General features: G+C 38.5%; 3 protein-coding genes across 4 annotated transcripts; 1 reads left to right on the forward strand and 2 right to left on the reverse strand.

The window, feature by feature from the left end:
• The first annotated feature begins 9,859 nt into the window (after positions 1-9,859).
• On the forward strand, positions 9,860-15,023 carry LOC107771192 (glycosyltransferase BC10). Its single transcript, XM_016590534.2, has 2 exons — positions 9,860-10,971; positions 13,950-15,023. The coding sequence occupies exons 1-2, from the start codon at positions 10,402-10,404 to the stop codon at positions 14,589-14,591; spliced, it is 1,212 nt and encodes a 403-aa protein (XP_016446020.1). The 5' UTR covers positions 9,860-10,401; the 3' UTR covers positions 14,592-15,023.
• A 167-nt stretch (positions 15,024-15,190) lies between these two features.
• LOC107771191 (uncharacterized) lies at positions 15,191-18,186 on the reverse strand. 2 transcript variants are annotated; one of them, XM_016590533.2, is made up of 4 exons: positions 17,910-18,186; positions 16,575-16,667; positions 15,882-15,910; positions 15,191-15,780 (listed from the first exon to the last, which is right to left on the reverse strand). In XM_016590533.2, the coding sequence occupies exons 1-4, from the start codon at positions 17,968-17,970 to the stop codon at positions 15,673-15,675; spliced, it is 291 nt and encodes a 96-aa protein (XP_016446019.2). In that variant the 5' UTR covers positions 17,971-18,186; the 3' UTR covers positions 15,191-15,672. The 2 variants fall into 2 exon arrangements, with proteins under 2 accessions (XP_016446019.2, XP_016446018.1); XM_016590532.2 differs by lacking the exon at positions 17,910-18,186 and having other exon boundaries at positions 16,575-17,901.
• Positions 18,187-18,286: 100 nt separating this feature from the next.
• On the reverse strand, positions 18,287-22,016 carry LOC107771189 (pentatricopeptide repeat-containing protein At1g10270). The gene is made up of 2 exons (XM_075217516.1): positions 20,104-22,016; positions 18,287-19,786 (listed from the first exon to the last, which is right to left on the reverse strand). Exons 1-2 carry the CDS (start codon positions 21,896-21,898, stop codon positions 18,618-18,620), a joined length of 2,964 nt encoding a protein of 987 aa, XP_075073617.1. The 5' UTR covers positions 21,899-22,016; the 3' UTR covers positions 18,287-18,617.
• Between the last annotated feature and the right edge of the window lie 518 nt (positions 22,017-22,534).

The following is a 22,534-nucleotide window of genomic DNA, read 5'->3' on the forward strand; positions in this document are numbered from 1 at the left end:
AAGGTAATGACCCCTAGTATTCGAGGTTGATCATAGAGAGAAGCCTTGGATACTGTTGATGCGATCTTTAACACCGATTCATGACCAGCCTTTCATTCTAAGTTAGCATGATCTGCTGTTGTCTCGTTAAGAACCTTGCCAAAAACCCTATTTGGGATAAAAACCAGTTTAAGGGAAAAAAGTGCAACGTGTGCTTTCAGACCTAAAAATATGTTCTGCTTCTTGTTGGTTACCTGCAAGTGTTAGTCCAAAAATAAGTAAAAAGGAAATAAATGGGGTCGTACCTTAGTAGTAGTATCGTTTCAAGTGAGTTATATTCCAGTTATTCGATAGGCTTTCACCGCTCATTGCCCCAAACTTGTACGATCCTTTCCCAATAATTTCAAGAATTTATTATGGTCCTTCCCAGTTCGGCCCCAAATTCCCTTTGTTCGGATTCGGGGTGTTCAGTGTGACCTTATTTAGTACCAAGTCCCCATGTTGAAGTGTTGAAGATTGGACCTTCGATTGTAATACCTCTCGATCCAATGTTTTTGGGCGGCAACCGGACAAGGACAGCTTCACGCCTTTCGTCTAATAGTTCCAGGCTCGTACCCATGGCCTCGTTATTCCATTCCTTTGTTGCATATCAGAATCTGACACTTGGTTCACCGACTTCGACCAGTATTAGAGCTTCGACACTGTAAACCAGTAAGAATGAGGTGGCTCCGGTACTAGATTTTGAGGTCGTAAGGTATGCTCATAAGACTTCGGGTAGGATTTCCTTCCATTTTTCTTTGGCATCGGTTAACCCCTTTTTGAGGTTTTGGAGCATGGTTTTGTTGGTCGATTCGGCTTGTACGTTCCCACTAGGGTGATAAGGTGTTGACCAGATCCTTTTGATCTTATAATCCTCGAAAAACTTGGTCACTTTGCTGCCGATAAATTATTTTTCGTTGTCACATACGATTTCGCTCGGCATCCCGAACCGATATATAATGTGGTCCCAAATGAAGTCGATGACTTCCTTCTCCCTGACCTTCTCATACACTTGTACTTCAACCCACTTAGAATAATAGTCAGTCATAAATAATATAAATTGAGCCTTACTGGTTGCCCTTGGAAGAGGGCCAATGATGTCCATTCCCTACTTCATGAATGGCCATGGTGACAAGACTGAATGCAGTAGCTCCCCGGGTTGGTGAATCATCGAAGCATGTCTTTGGCATTCATCACATTTTCGTACGAACTCCTTCGCATATTTTTCCATGTTGATGCAGTAATATCCGGCTCTGATTACCTTTCGAACCAATGATTCAACGACTAAATGATTTCTGCATGTGCCCTCGTTGACTTCCCTTAGAACATACTCGGTATCTCCTGGTCCAAGACATATTGCTAGTGGGTCATCGAACATTCTTCTAAACAAGGTTCAGTCTTCGGACAAGTTGAATCAGGATGCTTTTGTGCGCAGGATCCTCGATTCTTTTGGATCTGAGGGCAGTTTTTCGGTCTTCAAATATTTTACATATTTGTTTCTCCAATCCCAAGTCAAGCTTGTAGAGTTTATTTCGACGTGACCTTCTTCTACTATCTATCTCATGAGCTGTATAATTGCCCCCGAGTTGAGCTCTTCATCTTCGACCGACGACACTAAGTTCGCAAGGGCATCAGTCTCACTATTTTGATCTCGAGGTACGTGTTGCAAAGTCCACTCTTTGAACCGATGTCACCTGCAACTTATCTAGGTAACTTTGCATTCGTTCTTCTCCAATTTCAAACGTTCCATTAAATTAGTTCACCACAAGGAAGGAGTTGCACTTAGCTTCGATCACCTACGCCCGCCTCCCCCCAAGCTTTTGGCTAGTTCGATACTTGCAATCATGACCTCATATTCGGCCTCGTTGTTAGTCAATTTCATAGTACTAATGGATTGTCTAACTACATTGCCTGTGGGTGGCTTCAGTACAATTCCAAGTTCGGACCCTTTGCATTCTTGAAGACATCTCGGAGTTTACCAATAACTCTCTTTCGACCTTGAGTATTAGGGTCGGTGTAAAGTCGGTCACAAAATCTGCCAAAATTTGAGACTTAATGGTTATCTAGGGTCGATACTCAATATCATACCCGTTGATTTCCACAGCCCATTTGGCCAATCATCCTGAGAGTACGGGTTTATGCATTATATTTCGCAATGGGTAAGTTGTCACAACACATATAGGATGGCACTGAAAATAAGGTTTTAGTTTCCTAGAGGCGCTTAGCAAAGCGAACGCCAATTTTTCTAAGTGAGGGTATCTAGTTTTGGCCTCACACAGGGTCCTACTAACATAATAAATTGGAAATTGTGTACCTTGTTCTTCCCAAACTAGGACTCCACTTACCGCTATCTTCGATACCAAGTACAAGCGTAGTTGTTCGTCTGCCTTAGGCGTGTTGAGCAGTGGCGGGCACAATAAATATTGTTTGAGTTCTTCCAAGGTCCGTTGGCATTCTGGGGTCCATATGAAGTGTTTTTTCTTCTTCGGTAATGAGAAAAATTGGTGGCTCTTATCATAGGACCTCGAGATAAATTTCCCCAGGGCGGCAATGCGCCCGGTTAGCCTTTGCATGACCTTCACATTGTCGACTACCGTGATATCCTCGATAACTTTGATCTTGTAGGGGTTGATCTCGATTCCTTGGTTGGATACCATGAACCCGAGAAATTTACCTGATCCGACTCCGAATGCACATTTCTCTGAATTCAGCTTCATGTTGTACTTTTTCAATATAATGAAGGTTTCATGCAAATGCTTTAAATGGTCTTCTGCTCGCAGGGACTTAACCAGCATATTGCCAATGTAAACTTCCATGGATTTCCCTTTTGTTTTTCGAACATTCGGTTTACTAGGCGTTGGCAAGTGGCACCGACATTTTTTAATCCAAATGGCAACACGTTATAGCAGTATGGGCCATACTTAGTAATGAAGGAGGATCTCGCCGCCGGCCGTGGCATCGATCATGCGATCGATGTTAGGTAAAGGGAAAAAGACATTAGGACATGCCTTGTTTTAATCTTTATAATCTACACACATTCTCAATTTGTTTCTTTTTTAGGGACTTCTACTACGTTTGCTAACCATTCTAGTTATTTGACTTCCCGAATGGACCCTATTTTAAAGAGTTTAGTTACATCGTCCTTGATGAAAGCTTGTTTGGTCTCAGACTGGGGTCTCCTTTAATACTTGACCGGGTGGAATTTCGGGTCCAGGCTCAACCTGTGAGTGGTTATCTACAGTGGGATCCTTGTCATGTCGAACTGGAACCAAGCAAAATAATCTATGTTAGTTATGAGAAATTGAATGAGTTTTTTATTTAGTTCGGGGTTAACCCCGTGCCAAGGTATACCTTTCGATCGGGTAGATGTTCGATCAATGTGACTTTCTCTAGCTCTTCGACCGTTAATTTTGTAGCATCGGAATCATCAAGGAACCCCATAATAATCATCTTCATCGGTCCCCTATTTATCCAATTGGGTCGTGGCTAGTGTTGATAATTGCTATTTAGTTTCCTGCTTTGTATTCGAACTTGGTTCCTTCGATATCTCCAGTATTGATACCAAAATCACTTCTTCGATTGCAAACATTTCCTTTGTGGCTGGTTGCTCCCCTTAGATCGTTTTAATCCCTCCTAGCATTATGAATTTTAACACCTGGTGAAGAGTCGAGGGCATTTCCCTCATGTTGTGGATCCATGGACTCCCGAATAGGGCATTGTACCTCATGTCCCCCTCAATCATATAAAACTTGATTTCCTTGATGGTCCCGACGACGTTTACTGGTAATGTTGTTTCCCCCTTAGTAGTTTCACAAGCCATGTTTAATCCGTTTAGCACTTGGGTTACAGGCATGATTTGGTCCTGTAGGCCGAGTTATTCTACGACCATCGATCGAATGCTGTTGGCCGAGCTACCTAGATCAATTAACACATGTTTAACTCGAGATTTATTCATGAGTACAGATATTACGAGTGCATTATTATGGGGCTGCATGATTCCTTCTGTGTCTTCGTCGTTGAAAGACAAATTCCCTTTTGGTATGTAATCTCGAGTACGTTTCTCCTTTATGATGGATACTTTGGGGCGTTTTAACATCAAACCTTGAGGAACATTGTCCCCTCTGATGATCATATGATTGACGTGTTGAGGTTCTTCTTGCTCGGTTTGTTTATTAGAGTCCCTATTTTTGAAATGATTCTTGGCTCGGTCACTCAGGAATTATCCAAGATGCCCGTTGTTGAATAATCGGGCTACCTCCTCCCTCAACTGTCAGCAATTCTATGTTATGTGTTTGTGAGTGCTATGATATTTGCACATCTGGTTTGGATCCTTTTGGGCTAGGTCAGATTGTAGAGGTCGAGGTCATTTGGTATCGTTGATGCGTTCGATAGCCGATACGATGGCAACAACATCAACAATAAAGTTCTGTTCTGATAACCTTCGTGCTTCTTTAGGTTTGGTAGGCCTATCAAAACCGTTATTGCTCATGAGTCCCCGACTGCTCTAGCCTCGTTCATTTTTCCTTCAATTTCGCATAGAATCCCGTCCGGACCCACTGTTTCTTCGATCTTCACTGTACTGCTGATACCGATCCCTGTTCGGCCTTGGTTCACGATCGATATCTCTCTTGACTCTGTCGATGGGTCTAACAGGATAAACGGACATGGAAGGAGCCCTTAGTTGATCATCTTCGACTCTGATCTTTGATTGATATCGGTTATGCTCATCAGCCTAAGTGACATCCAGATATTCTATCAGATTCTGCTTTAACTACTGTGAAGCCATCGAACTTCGAACATTGAGTCCTTGGACAAAAGTATGAACGGCCCAATCATCAGCGACCGGTGGCAGGTCCATCCGTTCCACTTGAAACCGAGATACGAACTCTCTGAGCATTTCATTATCCTTTTGCCTTTCTTTGAAGAGGTCCGATTTTCTAGTTTCGACCTTGATAGCCCCAGCGTGTGCTTTCACAAAAGATTCTGCAAGCATAGCAAACGAGTCAATAGAATCAGGGGGTAAGTTGTAATACTATATCATAACTCCCTTTGACAGGGTTTCTCCGAATTTCTTCAGCAAGACAGACTTGATATCATCATCTTCCAAGTCGTTTCCTTTGATGGCGCATGTGTATGAAGTGACATGCTCGTTTGGGTCAGTCGTTCCGTTGTACTTAGAAATCTCGGGCATGCAGAATTTTATAGGGATCGGCTTTGGAGCCGCACTCGGAGGGAAATGTTTCTGTACAAACTTCTTGGAATCAAAGCCTTTCAGTATCGGCAGCGCTCCCGGGATCTGATCGACCTGGAATTGTAGGCTTCCACCTTTTTGTCGCTTGCTTCGATTTTCTTCTCCCATGATTCTATTCGTTTTGTCAGCTCCTCGAGCATTTTTATGATCTCGGGGTTATTACCCGACTCGTTCCCACTTGACCTTTCCGCGACTGGTTCCTCCCTATGAGTAATCGCTCGAGACAGTTCGGGCTCGATCCTGCTCGATACGCGACTCTGGTTTTGTAACTGAGCTATCGTCGCCTGATGATCCTGTAATATTTCGAAGATCATCCGTAGATTGACCCCGTCTACTCCATTGTTTTGAGTATTTTGTGTTGTCGATTAGGCTCCACCACATATGCTATTCTTGGGGTCAATAGGGAGGCTTGTGTCGATAGCCACATGCGAATTAGCGTCCAACGGGTCCCCATTTGGAATTCTGACGGGATCAACGGGCGGTACCTCGTTACTGGGCGCTATGTTATTGTTTTCACCGTGGTGACCAGACTCATCGTCAGCAGGTAGAGGTGCTAATTGTGAGTTTGACATTTTGAGCTTAAGCCTGAAGTCAGAGACACTTCAAAGAACAAGTGTAAAATAGTGTGTATTATGGAAATTCGTATCAAATAACCACTATTATCCTTAGCCCCACGGTGGGCGCCAAACTGTTTACCCTCAAATCGGATAACAAATAAATTTATACGCGATTTTAAGGATACGTGATCTAACTTGATACAAATTGAGAAATCAGATCAACATTGAAATTAATGATAGAAAAGTAAATGCAAACCATACAAGTTGAATAATCTAGGCCTTGAAGGTTGGTCACCATCGAGTCAAAAATTCCTTAGTCGATATCGGAACAGGATAATGTGATAATGAGAACTAATAATAACAGTATATTACTTTGAGATGCGTATTATAATGTGTGCAAAGAATTATTAGACTTCCCTTTATATAGTAGAGGAGTCCTACTCTAGGACATTTTTATAAAAGGTAAAAATTTCTTGATTTGCTAATTGCCGGTTCCTTGCCGATATGCGCCGAGATTCCCGCCGTAATATTCGCCGGGTCGCGGATATTTCGGTCTTCCATTTGTTGTTTCTGAGATCGCTCGAGGCTAAGGTCGCTATCGGACTCAACGTTCCTCGAAGAAAGGTCTTCCAACCTCAGGTTCTAGCTCGGTGAGACTCAAGATCAATCTCTGGTCCGTGAACGCCACGTTCTAAGCCAAATCTATCAAGTTGAAGTGGAGCTCGACTTCGATAGTATACAGAACGCATTTGCAATACAAGAGCGAAACTGTATATAAAATAGAAGATGTTTGGAAGTTTGTTTAACTTGCGATATTATCTTTAAGATTAAGGTTTCTTAAAGGATTAATATGGCGTTCGGATCAGATATTTGATACTTTGTGTTTTGAGATTAATAATTTTTAATCCACGTCTTCATTTAGATATAACCAAGAAAAAATGGATTTTGAAATAAAACCAAATAGCTGATTACTACTATTTTTTTTAAATGACTCGTGTAAATTGGTACATTGGAATTCCCGATTATTAATTGCACACATTTATTAAGTTATAAAAAGTTGGTAAAAAGTTCGGCCTCTCATTTATTGCATTTGAAATAAGTAATCTCACTAAATTATCGATAAAAATAGAGTTGACTCGAGCTCAATTATATACTCTTCCGTCCACTTTTACTTGTCCAATATTATAAAAATAATTTTTCACTTTTACTTGTCCACTTTCGCATATCAAGAAAAAATATTTTATTTTTCCTGTTGCTCTTAACACTAATTACTCATTCTAAATTATTTTTCAAATTCATTAAGATTATGCATTAATTAATATGGATATCATGGTAAATTATATACTTTATTTATTATTTTTTAATGGGCGTGAAAAGTCAAAATATGAATAAAAAGAGTCACAATTTTTTTGTTGAATTCTACTTTGTACTCTAGAAAATCTTATTAAACTCCACTGGATGACGCAACTTTACCAATTACTTTAATAAAGTTTTTACTTATACATGCGGAGTACTAATTAATTATCCTTATTATTCAGCACTCATTCTCCTTATTAGTACGCTTAAGAAATAAAAATAATATGATAATTTTACTATATCATCCGTATTTATATATATAGGAAAATAAATTAGAAATAAGTATATTTAATAAGAAGGGTAAAATAAGTATAAAATAGTAAATTATCTATTAATTTTTTAAACTGGACAAGTAAAAGTGGACATCTATTTTTGATATCATGGACAAATAAACTTAGTCGGAGGGAGTATAAAACTCCATCGTTTGCAAAAGAATTCATATGATTACACAATTACTAGGGAACTATGAACATTATCTATTAATTATCCTAATTTGTTAAGAGCGATATCAATCCAAAATTTTGGATACTTTATTAAACAACCTCTTTATTAAGCAGCTGGAGATGATATCAAAGAAGGACAGGTGGGCTAGCAATGAGTATGCTCCAGTAGTGGTAAAGCACTATCTAATTAATTAGGATCAGATTACATTAATTATTCTTCAATTAAATTATTACCACTTCCCTCCCTTATTTTGCAACCTCTTTGCATTTCCACAACTTTCCAACCGGAAATAATCTTGCAAATGGAACTCATTTATTGGTGGAAAGTTTTTTGTTATTTAAGAATATAAAATTCTGTTTGGTTAATTTTTAAATGTTTTTTTTTTGTTAAAAAGTTTTAAGCAAATTCTTTCACCTTTTATTTTTTCCACTATGAAATTCTTTTGTTGAAGAAGAACTTTTACAAATAGTTATTGGGAATATCCGGTATTTGAAATCCATTTTATTATCTGAATTCGTATCGAATAGGTCCATTAGGAAGGTAAAATGCTCCCAACCAAATCAAAAAAGCTCTGCAATTCTAACGCTTGAATTAGAGAAAAAGGTCGAAAGGAATCCCAACTATCCACCACATTCATGGATAATTTTATATTACTTTTCATATTACATTAAAATACGCATTTAAAATATAATTATATTCCAAACATGAAAATAAGTAGAATTTTTTTCGTGGCTTTTAGTTCGTGAAATATTTGTAATTTAATTTTAATCGTTGTGATATATGATTAGGCATATTGGTAAAATATATGTACTTTTTGTCCATCTACATATAATTTTTTATAATTTGATAATTATTAACTTAAATTATTTAATTACTCATGCATTGTGTTAAATAGGGGTGTACAAATCGAACCAAAAAATCGCACCAAACCGAAAAGTCAAACTAAACTGATTAAAAAATCCGATTAGATTTGGTTCGGTATTGATTAAAAAAATCCGAACAAACCGACATATAACTATTTTTATATATACTTTTAATAAAATTATCTTTAAAAATATTTAGAAATATTTGTGATTCCCTTACGGGATGCAATATTTAGTTAAATATGAAGTTTTTCATGTTTATTAACTTTAAATAATGGGTTGTATAATCATCTTCTTATTAAGTAATAGTGAAATGTATCAATCTTTTTGTTCTTTCATATCTATATGTCAAGATCTATTAAATTCTTATATCTTTTTTGAATTTGAAATGTTATTCGATAATTTAAAATTAAATATATAGAACATGTCATTATATTGGTTCATACTTATTTTTATGTTTAATTATTAAATTCGGTTAATCTTGAAAGTATACATCAGCGTAAAATTATTGTGAGACGACTAAAAAAAAACTATCATGTGTTACTAAGAGAATTTTTTCATAAACATATATTTGTCAATTTTTTTAATTTTTACTAAACATATATTCACTTATAAAAAAGTTAACAAATTAAGATTGAAATTACATTCATATAACAAAAGAACTCGGAAAACCCGACAAAACCAAATAAATCCAAACCGATATTGTTGGTTTGGTTTGGTTTGGTTTGGATAAAAACGTGAGAAGTTTAAAAATAGCCAGATTTACAAGTGGTCATTCAAAAATAGCTACAGTTTCAAAAGTAATCGAAATTTAGCCAGTTTCCATGTAAAGATAAATTTGATATAAATTTGAACGAAACACCGTTCAAAATCCGGAATACTGGAACTCCAGTATATTATATTGGAGTTCCAGTATAATATACAGGTCCAGCATATTATACTGGAGATTGGAGCACGTGTGGTCCACTCTCCAGTATATTATGCTGGAACTTTCCGTGTGTTGAGTTCCAGCATAATATGCTGGAAGTTCATACACAAGTATACCGATCTCCAGTATATTATGCTGGAACTTTCCGTGTTGAAGCAAAATAGTCGCTATTTTTCAATGACTTTGCAAATGCTGGCTATTTTTGAATGACCAGCCCGAAAACTGGTTAGTCAATGCTATTTTTACGATAAAAACCTAACATATCCGGTCCATGTATACCCCTAGTGTTGAACTTGTACTAGTAACTCCATATTCTGAGGGGAATATAATTCTCAAAAACTCTAAATATAACTACTGATAATAGTTTAATTTATCAATAATTTAGGGATCAAAAGAGTAATTATCCGAATTAAATAATTTGATCCTTCTGTCCAAAATGCCTTGTTCAGTTTGGGACAAATGGTGGACAAAAGAACAAAGTTGTCAAAAGCCATGAGAGAAACGACCAAAATTGGAGAGCGCAATATTCGAAGTTAAAGACAGCATTAAACTCAGTGGCAATTAAAACACTCCATTAATCTTCTCTCATTTTATATATATCATCAATTCACTGTGTCAAATTCTTCATCCTTTTTGCCGCCTTTGCCCCTTCCCTTCGATCATTCCATTTTTTCTATTACTGTCTATTCCACTTCCAATTTTAACTCTGCTTTCCTAAATCTGCCAATTTCACTTTTCCCCATTTTCTTGATTTATAGATCACAATCCAAAACCATCAAGATTTCTTGTTTTGCTTTTTTTTCTTGTAATACAGTAGTAGCAAAATTTCATCTGGGTTTTTCTCCAGTTTCAAATTCAAAGGCTGAATTACACAATTCTGGGAACTGGGTTTCGAATCTTGCTTGTAAAAGGTTGAATCTTTAGATGATTCTAGAACCTTGAGAGTCAAAAATTTAGAATTTTTTGGAGGAAGAAAAGGGGAAGATGAGGAATAAAGGGGAAAAGAATGACCTGGAGAGTAGGCTACCGGTTTCAGTAACAAGAGATTCAACAGTTAGTCTTTTAAAGGTACTAACCACTTTGATTGTATTTGTAGTTGGAGTAGTTATTGGATTGACCTCAAGTTCACATATTGATAGGTACTTTACTTTTCAAGCTGAACAAATTATTGCAAATAATGCATTGGCTGATACAGTGAGCAGAGCTAATAATAATAATAATAATAATGGAAATTGTAGTGTTTGTGAGAAAGAGGATTGTTTAAGTATGGAAAGTTTTGTTAGACCAAAGATTTTGATTCATGGAATGTCTGATGATGAATTGTTTTGGAGGGCTTCATTAGAGCCTTATAAGGAAGACTTCCCATTTAAGAGAGTGCCTAAAGTGGCTTTTATGTTCTTGACTAGAGGCCAATTACCGTTGATACCGTTGTGGGAGAGGTTCTTTGAAGGGCAGGATTTGAATAAGTACTCTATATATGTGCATGCCTTGCCAGGATATGTGCTAAGTATTTCAAATACCTCAGTTTTCTACAAGCGGCAAGTCCCAAGTCAGGTATATATGATTCTTGCTGATATGTATTCAAGATTGTCTGATTGATGTTGTTTCATGCTTATTGTGTGCCAGCCTAGGAAATGCTTTCTTTTGTGCATATGTTATTTTTTTTATTCATAGAAGAATGTGTTAGTTTGGTTCTGTTTTCACAAGGAATGTGTGAATGTATTTATGTTGAGAGATGACTCTTATATTCACACAACAGATGCAGGCTAGTTCTCTTTGAGTTTGGGAAGAGTGCTGAAATACACTCTGTCTTTACAAAGTTTTTCAATAGTACAAAGTTCATGTTAAGTGAGAAGTAAAGAAGAACTTTTAGCACGTTGACTTGTCCGTGGATGGTTTGGGAGGTTGTAAAATGCTTTTATGAGCAGCTTAAAAGTTGAAATTTCTAGCTGGAGTGTCGTCAGTTCCTTTGGTGCAAATATTGAGTCATTGATTTGTCTGTCAGGTATTTGAGGACATATTTCGGTGTGTGACAGTATATAATAAAAAAGTATGGTAAAACATTCACATATTACTATACTAAGGCAAATCAATGAGAAGATGCTTTAAAACATTTTTTAAATGGTGCTGTCTACTGCCAAGGTTGGCAATGACTTTCTATATTATACTGTTTGAACTATTGACCTCTGTGAACTGTGATTTAGTTTTCTCCAAAGATGACACTAGACAGAAGATAAGAGACTGGATTGCTGATTCAGCAACATAATCTTCAAGCAAATAAATTCACAATGAAGAGTTGGAAAACCAAAGACAGAACAGAACTAAATTTATTGCATTTTCATTCCTTAAGATATAAGGGAGACATGCCTATGTTACTCTACTCGTAGATTGACTTATCAAAAAAAAGATGTTGTTCTAGCCGGAGATTGTAGTTCGGGGAATGATCGTGCAGTGTGGGATGTGAATAAGAGGGAGGCCTTATGCTAGAATTTCCATTTCTCAGCAGATATGCTATGCTTGAAATAATGGACATTGATAAGGGAATGGAACAGCTGTGATAATCAAGATGGGGAAATTTTTATTTAATTTGCTGGTGCAACCACTATTGCAACAGTAAAGTTATCTCTGTATACCTATAAGTTATGGGTTCGAGTCGTGGAAGCAACCACTAATGCTTGCATTAGGTTAGGCTGTCTACATCACATCCCTTTGGGTGCCCTTCCCTGAAACCTGCGTGAATGCAGCATGCCTTGTGCACCGAGTTGCACCGGTGCAAATAGACAAAAAGTATCTGCATCTCGTGTATGCATATCTTCTATATGGATTTCGGTTGTGATAACTAAAATTTCTAACTGATAGTGATGCCCACTACCCTCTTCCAAAACACAAACACACGTATGTATCTCATATATATAAAGGCATTTCCTTTATGTGACTGCATTCAGTTGGTGCATGTAAAAAGTTACCATTTTTGGCCCCTCACAAACCAAGTCCTGGATGCACCTCTATTTCCTCGAAATTAGGTTTGATGAGAAGGAGAGGTGAAATGATTGGTGCAACAGGTTGTAGTCTTGTACGTAATTCAAGTGAGGAGTCAAAAGCTGAAGTTTGCGTTAGTTGCAGATTAACTGTCACTCTAACATTTCCTCTGTCCTCGTGGCACAAGTTTGGACGGGGACTGAGGGCCGCAGTTGCTCAATTATATAGATACAAGCCTGCCAAAAGAGTTAATGAATTCATCAAGAAAGCAGTTTCGCATTTCCTCAATAGCAAGATTGGTAATGACGTTTTATGAATATAAATCTCTTATCAAAAGAACCAAAACCGATTTTCCTTCAGCATTATCTTCTTTTGCAATCTCTGATTTTGTTCTTTCCTTTTCAATTTCAATTTCGATCACATACTTTCGTGTGTCTTACACATGGTATCGGAGAGAAAATCAAAGGATTAAGGCTATCAATGAAGGGTCTGAAAAATTGTAATTTCAATTCCTAAACATGTGGGACCCTGTAACCATTAAATCTTCTTTGAACAATCTTATCAGCTATGAACAAACGACGGAGCCAAACTCGTCGCATAGGTGCTAGGAGAAGTATCATCCTGGTCACTAATGACACTACTCCGAGAGCTATTGAGTAATGTTACTGGAACCCCTTAAGCAGTGGCGAAGCCACGAATTTTCTCAAGGGTGTTCAAACTTGAAAGAAGTGAAAAAATTCACCAACAAAGGGGATTCAATATATGTTATATACCTCTAAAACCTAATATTTTGCCTATATACACTGTGTAATTTTTGACGAAGGGTGTGATCACCCTTAGGACAATGTGCCTTCGCCACTGCCCTTAAGAGGAGCCGAGTTATTTGTTATACTTATGAGCTGGGCTAGGTATGTAATATTGGTTCAGATAGGGAGAGACATGGATCTTCCTTTCTTGCTTTTTTGTGAACTCAAAGATTTCATAAGACCTAAACATGGAGACCTTTTTTTTCACGAGGTCCTGGTCAGTCTTAGAGTTATCACAATCCAAGGCGCACACCTCCTCTTTATATTTTTGTTATGACCTTTTAATACAAATACTATTCATATTTGGAAACTTTTTGCTATGTGAAGTGAGCAAGGAACAGACATTATCTGATACATTGAAATAAGGTAGTCTATTCCTCTAACATGCAGAGATTAAAGAAATGGGCTCTGTTTTTTTAGTAGTCATCAACCACTTTGCCATAATTCTGTTTCAATCACTATTTGGTTATCAATCTAGAACTCAAGTCGACTAAACCTACAACATGGTTTTTTAGCAGGAGTGAGAAATCATGCAGAATGTAGATTCGGAGTTGGAGGACATTGGACAGAGTTGTCTCAATGAACTAAGTACATTGAAAATCATATGTTTGTGTGACTTGTGCATTTAACATATAGATTATAATTAGCTACGACTCTGATCCACAAGTTCTCTAATGTTTAAATGATCTTTGGGATCTTGATGTAATAGTGTAACAGTCAGCTAACCATTTTTCTTCTTCTTTTCAGCACGTTGAATGGGGATCAGTAACACTGGTTGATGCTGAAAGGCGGCTTTTGGCCAATGCCCTGCTTGACTTCTCAAATGAGCGGTTTGTCCTCCTTTCTGAGAGCTGTATTCCAGTTTACAACTTCCCAACTGTCTACAAGTATCTTATTGGATCCATTCATAGTTTTGTTGAATCATATGATGATCCTTCTCGCTATGGACGGGGCCGCTATAACCGTCGTATGAAACCTGATATCAAACTTTCTGATTGGCGAAAAGGATCGCAATGGTTCGAGATGAACCGAACTTTAGCCGTTAGGGTAGTTTCAGATACCAAATACTACGATATCTTCAGAAGACTTTGCACACCTGCTTGCTACCCCGATGAGCACTATATTCCTACTTTTATTCGATTGTTCTATGGACCTTTAAATGCAAACCGGACAGTGACATATGTTGACTGGTCCTTAGGGGGTCCGCACCCTGCAACATTCAGCGCGGTTAATATTACTGAAGGTTTCTTAAAGTCAATAAGGAACAATGGAACAGCATGTTCATACAACTACGAAAAAACACATGTCTGTCACCTCTTTGCCAGAAAGTTTGAACCAAGTGCTCTAGAACCTTTACTAAACCTCAGTTCCAACGTGTTGGAATTTTGAAGAGAAATTTTGGGAGATAAGGGTATCTTTTTTCACCCTTTCTTGTGATTGATTTTGATGTTAGATCTTTTGCTCACCAGTTCAAGTCGGCATTATGAGTTATTTGACTCTTGTAGTACATGATACAGAATTTCTTGGAGAGGACTTAGGTCCTTAAAAATGAGGAGAAATATTAGTTTTCCGGTGCAGACGGTGAAATTTGCCACTACTTTTCTTGTAGTAGGGGGAATTACCGTGATAACGATATTCAAGATGTTTTTGTAGCTTTTTTCGCAGTAAAAGTTGGTGCCAGATATCATTCCTCGTTAATATTTATTTCCTATGTAAACACCCCACCCCCTTCCCCCCACCCCCACCCAACACACACATACAAGCTTTCTAATGTAATTATCTCAGAGGAAACAATGCCGTATTTAAGGAATTAACTAAGTCATAATTATGCTCTCATTTGGCACAACATTTTTCCTGCTACATTTCTAGCCCACATTCCATAAAAGAAGGAACTTTTTCTAAAGAAAAAATAAGATAAAATTGGAGTGCAATTAGTGAACTGCTATTATTTAAGCAGTGGAACACCACTGGAACAAGGATTTGTAAATTACTCCTTTTCTTCAAACAATCTACGTCAATGCCCCAGATCGACAAACGACGCATTAGGATAGATAGAAACTAAATGGAACCTATGTTGACCCAAGATAATGTAAAATATCAATGTTAAGATCAGATCTCAATGCAAATAGAGTGGATCCACCACTGAATAGGGAGGGAACGGCGACGGCTACAGCCACACAGTGCTAAACACTAGGTTAATACATTAATACTTTCGTTGCTCGTTAGATTATACCAGCAAGTGCTTTGACAGACAACCACCCACAAATCAATTCGTTTGAAAGACCGATACCCTAAATTTATGTACCTATAAGTCTATAACAGCAGTACCTTGACAAACACATTCACTATTGTCGCCTACATAGTACTGGAAGTATTAGCTGGACATGTTAGGAAGAGCTTAGAGGATAAGACCGACTTTCGCTAGAACACTATTACATAATTCTGAGAGTACTAGTCATGTCAGGAAGAGCTAAAAGTATAAGGCCGACTTTTGCCAGAATGCTGTACAGGACGTTGGTGTAGCAGCTTCCTTGCACGGCTGTAATAGCAGTCGGCACCATCTACTAAGTAACCAAATCTGCAAGCACACTAGTCCCGTGTGAGTAAAAATGAATTTCTTTCTCCAATGATGCAATAAAGAAGTATAGTGCCATTGTGAATGTGTTTCAAACGAGTTACCTCAAATCCCTGCTCAGCAAGTCCTTCCTCTGGAAATAAAGAAGCCGCATGTCAGTTCAAGACTACTTCACATATGCTGAGGAAAATTTACATACTAAACACGAAATATCAAGGTGAGACAATTGCAGTCTTGCAGATATCAGATGAATCTGGATCTGTGTACTAATTACGGCTTGCAAATAGGAACGGAAGCCATGATTTTTGTGGTTATTCTTTCTCTTTTTCTTTATCGGATAATGGTTGAAAATAGAAAAAGACACCTCTATAGAAATTACAAGTTCCCTAGAGCACTAAAAGAAATCAGAATGTGAATACATGGGAAAAGAGAATTCTGTAAAAATTGGATGAATGGGAGAATGAGGAGCGACAGAAACATATAGAGGAGCAATATCGTGCACACCAATGTCAGTGCCCGCTTTTGCTGAAGCAAGACAAAGAACAGTGCACTTATCGTTCCCATTCTGGAGACGCTCTGCAGCAAAAACCTTACCGGTTGCTGATAATGAAATCAAAAGAAGTTTTCAGTCAGTGACAGAAAAACAAAATATCAGTCATATTTTCACTTCGACACTTTCTGCAAATACAAGGGATCTAAATGAATGACAAATACAAGTGTCAGCCCTGATGCACATGTTTGTGGCATATGCTACTTTTGTAAATGTCAAAAGAAAAAGTGAGAAGTTGAGTCACTACCCTTCGACTGCTTTGAAGACTGAACAACTTCATCAAATATGCTAGCTGTACCAGATCCAACGACACCTGCTCTGACGAATGGGGTCCCAGCAGCTTTAAGTAGCAAATCGGAACCAGAGAGCAAAAGCAAATATAGATCATTTAGGCAGCTTAAAGCATTTGAGGCTTCTTTCAACAAATTAACTGTAATGGAAAGCATTTAGTACACAATCATCTTTTCTGAGAACTAATTATTGTAGTACCATTTTTAGTCCTTGTATCTTGCCATTGTTACCGGCTATTGCTATTGCTTTTTCCATCTATTTTTCTGGTTCTTCGGTTATTGGTGCTCTCCCTCTAGCCTTTGTTGTTGTTACTGTTCTATTACTTCTTTTCATCTTCTTGAGCCGAGGGTCTATTGGAAACAGCGGGCGAGGATAAGGTCTACGCACACATAATACCCTCCCAAGACCCCACTTGTGGGATTATACTGGGTTGTTGTTTTAGTCTAAAACTTCATTTGACAACACAAGTACACACATCACACTGTAGACACTAATGATTTTTGCTTATTGTGTAGCTGACAAGCAATCTACTGAGAATCGTTTATACAAGCTTCTATTCTTCTTCAAGGAAAACATCCACAATGAAGCTTCTATTCTTAGCAGGTTCTAATGTCACATAAAGCTACATATCTGTTCACTGGATAATCAAGATTTAATATGAGAATAAAAATAACATATAGGAATTTTTGCATCTTGATACTATTGATTTTTCTTAAAGTTACAGAGTCGAATGAAACATCTTTCACAAGTAGATAAGATTTTAAAACTTTCTGAAAGAATAAAAAAATAAATAAAATAAAAAAAGAGCTGATCAAAATTATATATTTAAAAAAGCTGTCAACACAAGCAAGCAGCAATATTTTCGAGCGCTTCAGTGACTTCTGTACTGACAAGTCAAACTCCAAATTACTTAAATTAACATCAGGTCTAGTATACTTCTCAACAGTTCATATTTTTAAAGCAAATTTCACAGAGATTTTCCAGAACAAAGGAACTGTTCTAAGGACTCGTCAATAGGATAAATTAGTTATTCTGCATCATAAGGTACCGAAGTTAGGCCCAACACCCCCAATAGGTTGTTGGGAGGCTTGCTGATAATTAAGATGTCTACCAATTGGAGCATATCAAAGTAATTCTTTTAAGGTATGTCTAACCGTTTTAGGGTTCTGATTTCAGAAACAACTAGAAAATGAATTATCGACAGTCAATGATACTGAGATATGGAAAACACATAATAAGCACTAGTAACGGATGATGATCATAATGGGTGCTCAAAAAGAAAGTTTCTCACCTGTGTAGAGACAAGTGTTGGGGCTGACTTCTGCCACATTATAGAACTTATATTTACTCATAATGAAGGTTGTGTTTTCTTACCAACCAAGAATGTGGTGCAGCAGCTGATGTCCTGTGGACTGAGACCCCAAAGGTTGCAACACTAAGTCCCAAAGCAGTAACCTGTGGTCATTGCTGAACATCAACAAGAAAGGGACAGATGATTTACATTGACTAGTAGCTTATCTACAAGCCCTAATGATAATATATGCCGCTTGGTTCTTTTGCTCTATTACAGACATGTGAATGAGCAAGTGTTTCGTGGTTTAGACTATTTTAAATACATTATTTGACAAAGACATTCATCAAAATTTAAAAAAAATCACAACTGAGATATTTTTTTTGATGAGGTTAATTTTATTAATATGATAGGGGAAAATTCCAGAATACAAGATATAGAATAAATAGGAATATTTTCTCAGCAATATTACAATTTAATTCATTTCACCAAGGACAGGTATTCACTTATGAGCAACCCAAATCACCCTAAACCCACCAATTTCTCTACAAAATTCGCCAATGATTTCTATTGATGCATATTAACCCATGATCGTAGCCGCATCAACTGTGACAGCATGCGCCATCAAGAGGAGGTTTCCTATTCCTGCAGTACTAATCAGATAACTGTAACAAAAGCACGCCCGCCAGAGAAACTATGCTTCACAAATCACATTCTCCCTTGGCCTGTCACTTGGGGGTATTGCTCAATGTTGTCCCCTCGGGATGATGCCTCTTCTGTTACTTGAGGACTTATATTTTGCCTAGGTATTTGTGTAAAGGCTGATGCTGGACCTTGCATTTCGAGGGCACCTCTAAATGATTGGGAAGCCTGTGAGATTTCATTTAGTGGAGTATGAGCAGACTCTCTTTGTATGTCCATGGAATAAGGTGACGCCTTTTGTGGAGTCTGTGTGAAACCTGATGGCTGACCTTGCATTTGATGGTTTCCTCTTTGTCCTGCCATATAAGTGGATGGAGATGACCATTGTGGAACATGTGTGAAACCTGATGGCTGACCTTGCATGTGAGAATCTCCTTGTTGTGCCATGAATGAAGGTGGTGGATGACCTTGCCTTTGCAGTGATCCTTGTCCAGCCATGAAAGAGTGTGGTGGAGCTCCTTGTTGTGGCACAAAAGAAGGTGGTGAGGACTGCTGCACGTTTCTTGCAAAAGCTGATGGCTGATCTTGCATCTGCTGTGATCTTTGTCCATCCATGAAGGACGGTGGTGAAGCTCCTTGTTGACCTTGCATCTGCTGTGATCTTTGTCCATTCATGAAAGACGGTGGTGAAGCTCCTTGTTGAGTGAAAGAAGGTGATGGTGCCTGATGCGGATTTTGTGCAAAAGGTGAAGGCTGACCTTGCATTTGATGTGATCCTTGTCCAGAAACAAAAGAGGGTGGTGAAGTTTGTTGCCACCTTGGATTAGGCACTGACTGCTGGCCTTGCATTTGTGATGATCCTTGTCCTCCCATGAAAGAAGGTGGTGAAGCTTGTTGCCAGCTAGGATTAGGCACTGACTGCTGGCCTTGCATTTGTGATGATCCTTGTCCTCCCATGAACGAAGGTGGTGAAGCTTGTTGCCAGCTAGGATTAGGCACTGACTGCTGGCCTTGCATTTGTGATGATCCTTGTCCTCCCATGAAAGAAGGCGATGAAGATTGTTGCGACATGGAGCTAGGAGCATATGCTGCACTTTGCATTTGTGGTGATCCTTGTCCTCCCATGAAAGAGGGAGGTGAATTTTGCTGCCACAATGAGTTACGAGCTGAAGGCTGACTTTGCACTTGTGCTGATCCTTGTCCCCCGAAAAAAGAAGGTGGTGACGTCTGCTGGGCTGCATAAAGACATACAAGAATTGACAGGTAGCAAATGATCAGCGCAGCAACTTTTGGGTATAGATAATGACACTAGTGCCGTACAATGATGTGGGCTAAATGTAGATAATGACACTAGTGCCGTACAATGATGTGGGCTAAATTTTTCTCAACGTTCCTGCTTGGCAGAAGAAGGTTCTTTTATCTTTTAAAAAAATATGAAATTTGCCAAAAGTTGCACAAAAATTTAAAAATAAAGTAAAGAATTATATAAAATCAGCAATTACTGAAAAAAGAAGAAGATAGAAGTTAGGGAATATGCAAACTAGTAGAGTACCTGGAACCTGCGAAGTTACTGCTGATTGTCTAGGTATTTGTGAAAGCCATGGAACTTGTCCTCGAGGTGGCCCTGATGATCTAGAAGATGGGAAGTACGTCGGTTTTGTAGCAAAAACTCTTTCAATCTCCTCACGACGACCTTGGTTACCATAAGCATCTAACAGGAACTCCCTGAGGGCACTGGTGAGACCAACACCATAGTTTATCATCTGACTTACTAAATTGGAACTCGCATCATAATTACCTTCCCCACAGAGTGCCCTAATCACAATATCATAAGTTGTGACATCAGGCTTTGGTTCTCTCTCACCCATCTTGGTCAGAATAGGGACGCACTCCGCCACCTTGCCTTTCTCAATCAAGAAATTAAACCATTTTTCAGCATAGATTGGAATGACTCTCAGCCCTGCTTCCACCATCTTCGTGTATTTCTCCAACGTGCCTTCAACATTCTCCATCTTCACATATGCCTCAATCATTGTCCTATAAGTTGTGACATCTGGGCTCAATGACTTGTTACACAACTCCATATAATATTTTTCTGCTTCCTCCATCATTTCTAGGTCAGAAAGTCTCGTTATCATATTATTGTAACCCGCAACGTCCATTGCAAAAGGTCTGGTCTTGAGACCCTTCCCCACCTTCTTGAAGGTCTCCAAGGCCTCTGAAACCTTCCCTAACCTAAAACACTCATTCACCATTAAATTAAAAGTGTCTGAATTCACAGCCTGGAACGTTGGTGGTGTGTGATCATCCAACATGGCATCAAACAAAGTCCACGCCTCCGTTTCCCTCCCATGCCTCAACAACACCTCCAATAGCACATTACAAGTCGCAGGAACCATCCTATACTTTTTATCAAGAAGGGATCGATACGATTCCATCGCCTCTTTTACCTTCCCCTGCTTGAAAAACCAGTCCATAAAAGTAGCATTCACCACCCCATCATAAACAGTACACCTCTCTTTCAACTCGTCAAACAGCTCATTAGCTTTCTCTAAATTATCCAAATTCAGGAACCCTAATATTAAATTGTTATAAACTAGAGAATCTGCACCGTGTCCTTTATTAAGCATTTCCCTAAGCAAATCTACAGCTTCAGCTATACGGTCCGAATCAATTAATCCTTTAGTAAGATGACGATATGTCACAGCAGATGGACTAAAAGGTGCATTTTCAAGAATATGACTGTATACTTTTAAGCCTTCATCAACTTCACCAGCTTCACAATGTGACACAATGAGATGATTGTACGAAACAACGTTAGGAATAATATTATACTGATTGAAAAAGTACTGAAACAAAGCCTTAGCATCACTGTATCGGCCGGCGCGATACATAGCACCGATGATAGCATTACACGTGAATACAGTCGGCCGTGTATTTGAGAAAACGGCGTGACGAGCAACAGCGGCTGCGGATTCCAAATCCCCGGCGCGGATGAGAGACTGAACACGATTGTGAAGGTTAAGCCGGTGGCCGGTCAATGCTGACGTGGTATCAGGGAGACGGGAACGAGGGTCGTCGGGTGAAGGCGGTCCCCTCGGGAGTGGATCACGACGGAGGGCGTTGATTGGCGGTTCAATACGGAGGCGGCGCTTGCGACGGCGGCGTTCAGCGGCGGCTTCTTCGGCTGAGGAAAATGCGTATGATCGCTGAGGGAGAAGGAAGTTAGGGTTTTGAGGAGGTGGTGGTTGTGGTGTTGGGTGAGGGTAAACGGATGGCGTGATTTGAGGTCTGACGGCGGCGGACGAACGGCGGAGAGAGCGGAGGAGGATGCCATAGAGTGACATGGCGCGTGTGAGGGTTTTAGGTGAAACACCGAGAGTGGAAATGTGTGAGAGGCTTAAACCTTAAACCCTAGAGGTGGAGTTTAATTTGCAGAGAGACAAAAAGTGGAGAGATGATGAGAGCGAGGTTTAACACAGGAAATGTTAATGTGTGGTTGATATAATTTTGGATTTTCTGTACACTGATCAGATACCGTTGTGCAAAGTCAGACAATCTTTTAGTTGACCCATAGTCGCTCATTCGTTCAGCGACCTATGTAGAAACCGTATAAATACCTATACTGTATAATTTTGTTTCAGAAAAGCTGTAATTACTTGTAATTTTGGTAACATAAAAACGAAATTAACGATTAATCTAACCTAATGATTGAAAAAAAAATTAATAAATGTACTTAGCATTATATTTATTTTGTGTATACATAATAAATGAAACACCTTTATCAATATGAATGGACATAGTTTGGGCAAAGTCGAAATTCGAATTTTAGAACTTTTCTGTTTGTTTTTTCGGATTACGAATTAGATTTTGGATTGAATGTTTGATTTTGTATTTTTTAGATATCCTAAAATCCAAATTTTTTATATTTTATATTTTGTTCATTATCCATATGCAAATAATTATAACTCCAATACCCTACT

Source organism: Nicotiana tabacum, chromosome 7, assembly GCF_000715075.1.
Source record: "Nicotiana tabacum cultivar K326 chromosome 7, ASM71507v2, whole genome shotgun sequence".
Classification (NCBI taxonomy): Eukaryota; Viridiplantae; Streptophyta; class Magnoliopsida; order Solanales; family Solanaceae; genus Nicotiana; species Nicotiana tabacum.

Excerpts from the sequence above, each read along its gene's own strand:
- LOC107771192 (XM_016590534.2), top strand. The coding sequence starts at position 10,402 with ATGAGGAATAAAGGGGAAAAGAATGACCTGGAGAGTAGGCTACCGGTT. Across the intron at positions 10,972-13,949 it reads AGCGGCAAGTCCCAAGTCAG|CACGTTGAATGGGGATCAGT; the intron begins GTATATATGATT and ends TCTTCTTTTCAG.
- LOC107771189 (XM_075217516.1), bottom strand. The coding sequence starts at position 21,898 with ATGTCACTCTATGGCATCCTCCTCCGCTCTCTCCGCCGTTCGTCCGCC. Across the intron at positions 19,787-20,103 it reads AGTAACTTCGCAGGTTCCAG|CCCAGCAGACGTCACCACCT; the intron begins GTACTCTACTAG and ends GTCTTTATGCAG.
- LOC107771191 (XM_016590532.2), bottom strand. The coding sequence starts at position 16,773 with ATGCTTTCCATTACAGTTAATTTGTTGAAAGAAGCCTCAAATGCTTTA. Across the intron at positions 15,911-16,574 it reads GTCTTCAAAGCAGTCGAAGG|AGGAAGGACTTGCTGAGCAG; the intron begins GTAGTGACTCAA and ends CTTTATTTCCAG. Across the intron at positions 15,781-15,881 it reads TTGCTGAGCAGGGATTTGAG|ATTTGGTTACTTAGTAGATG; the intron begins GTAACTCGTTTG and ends GTGTGCTTGCAG.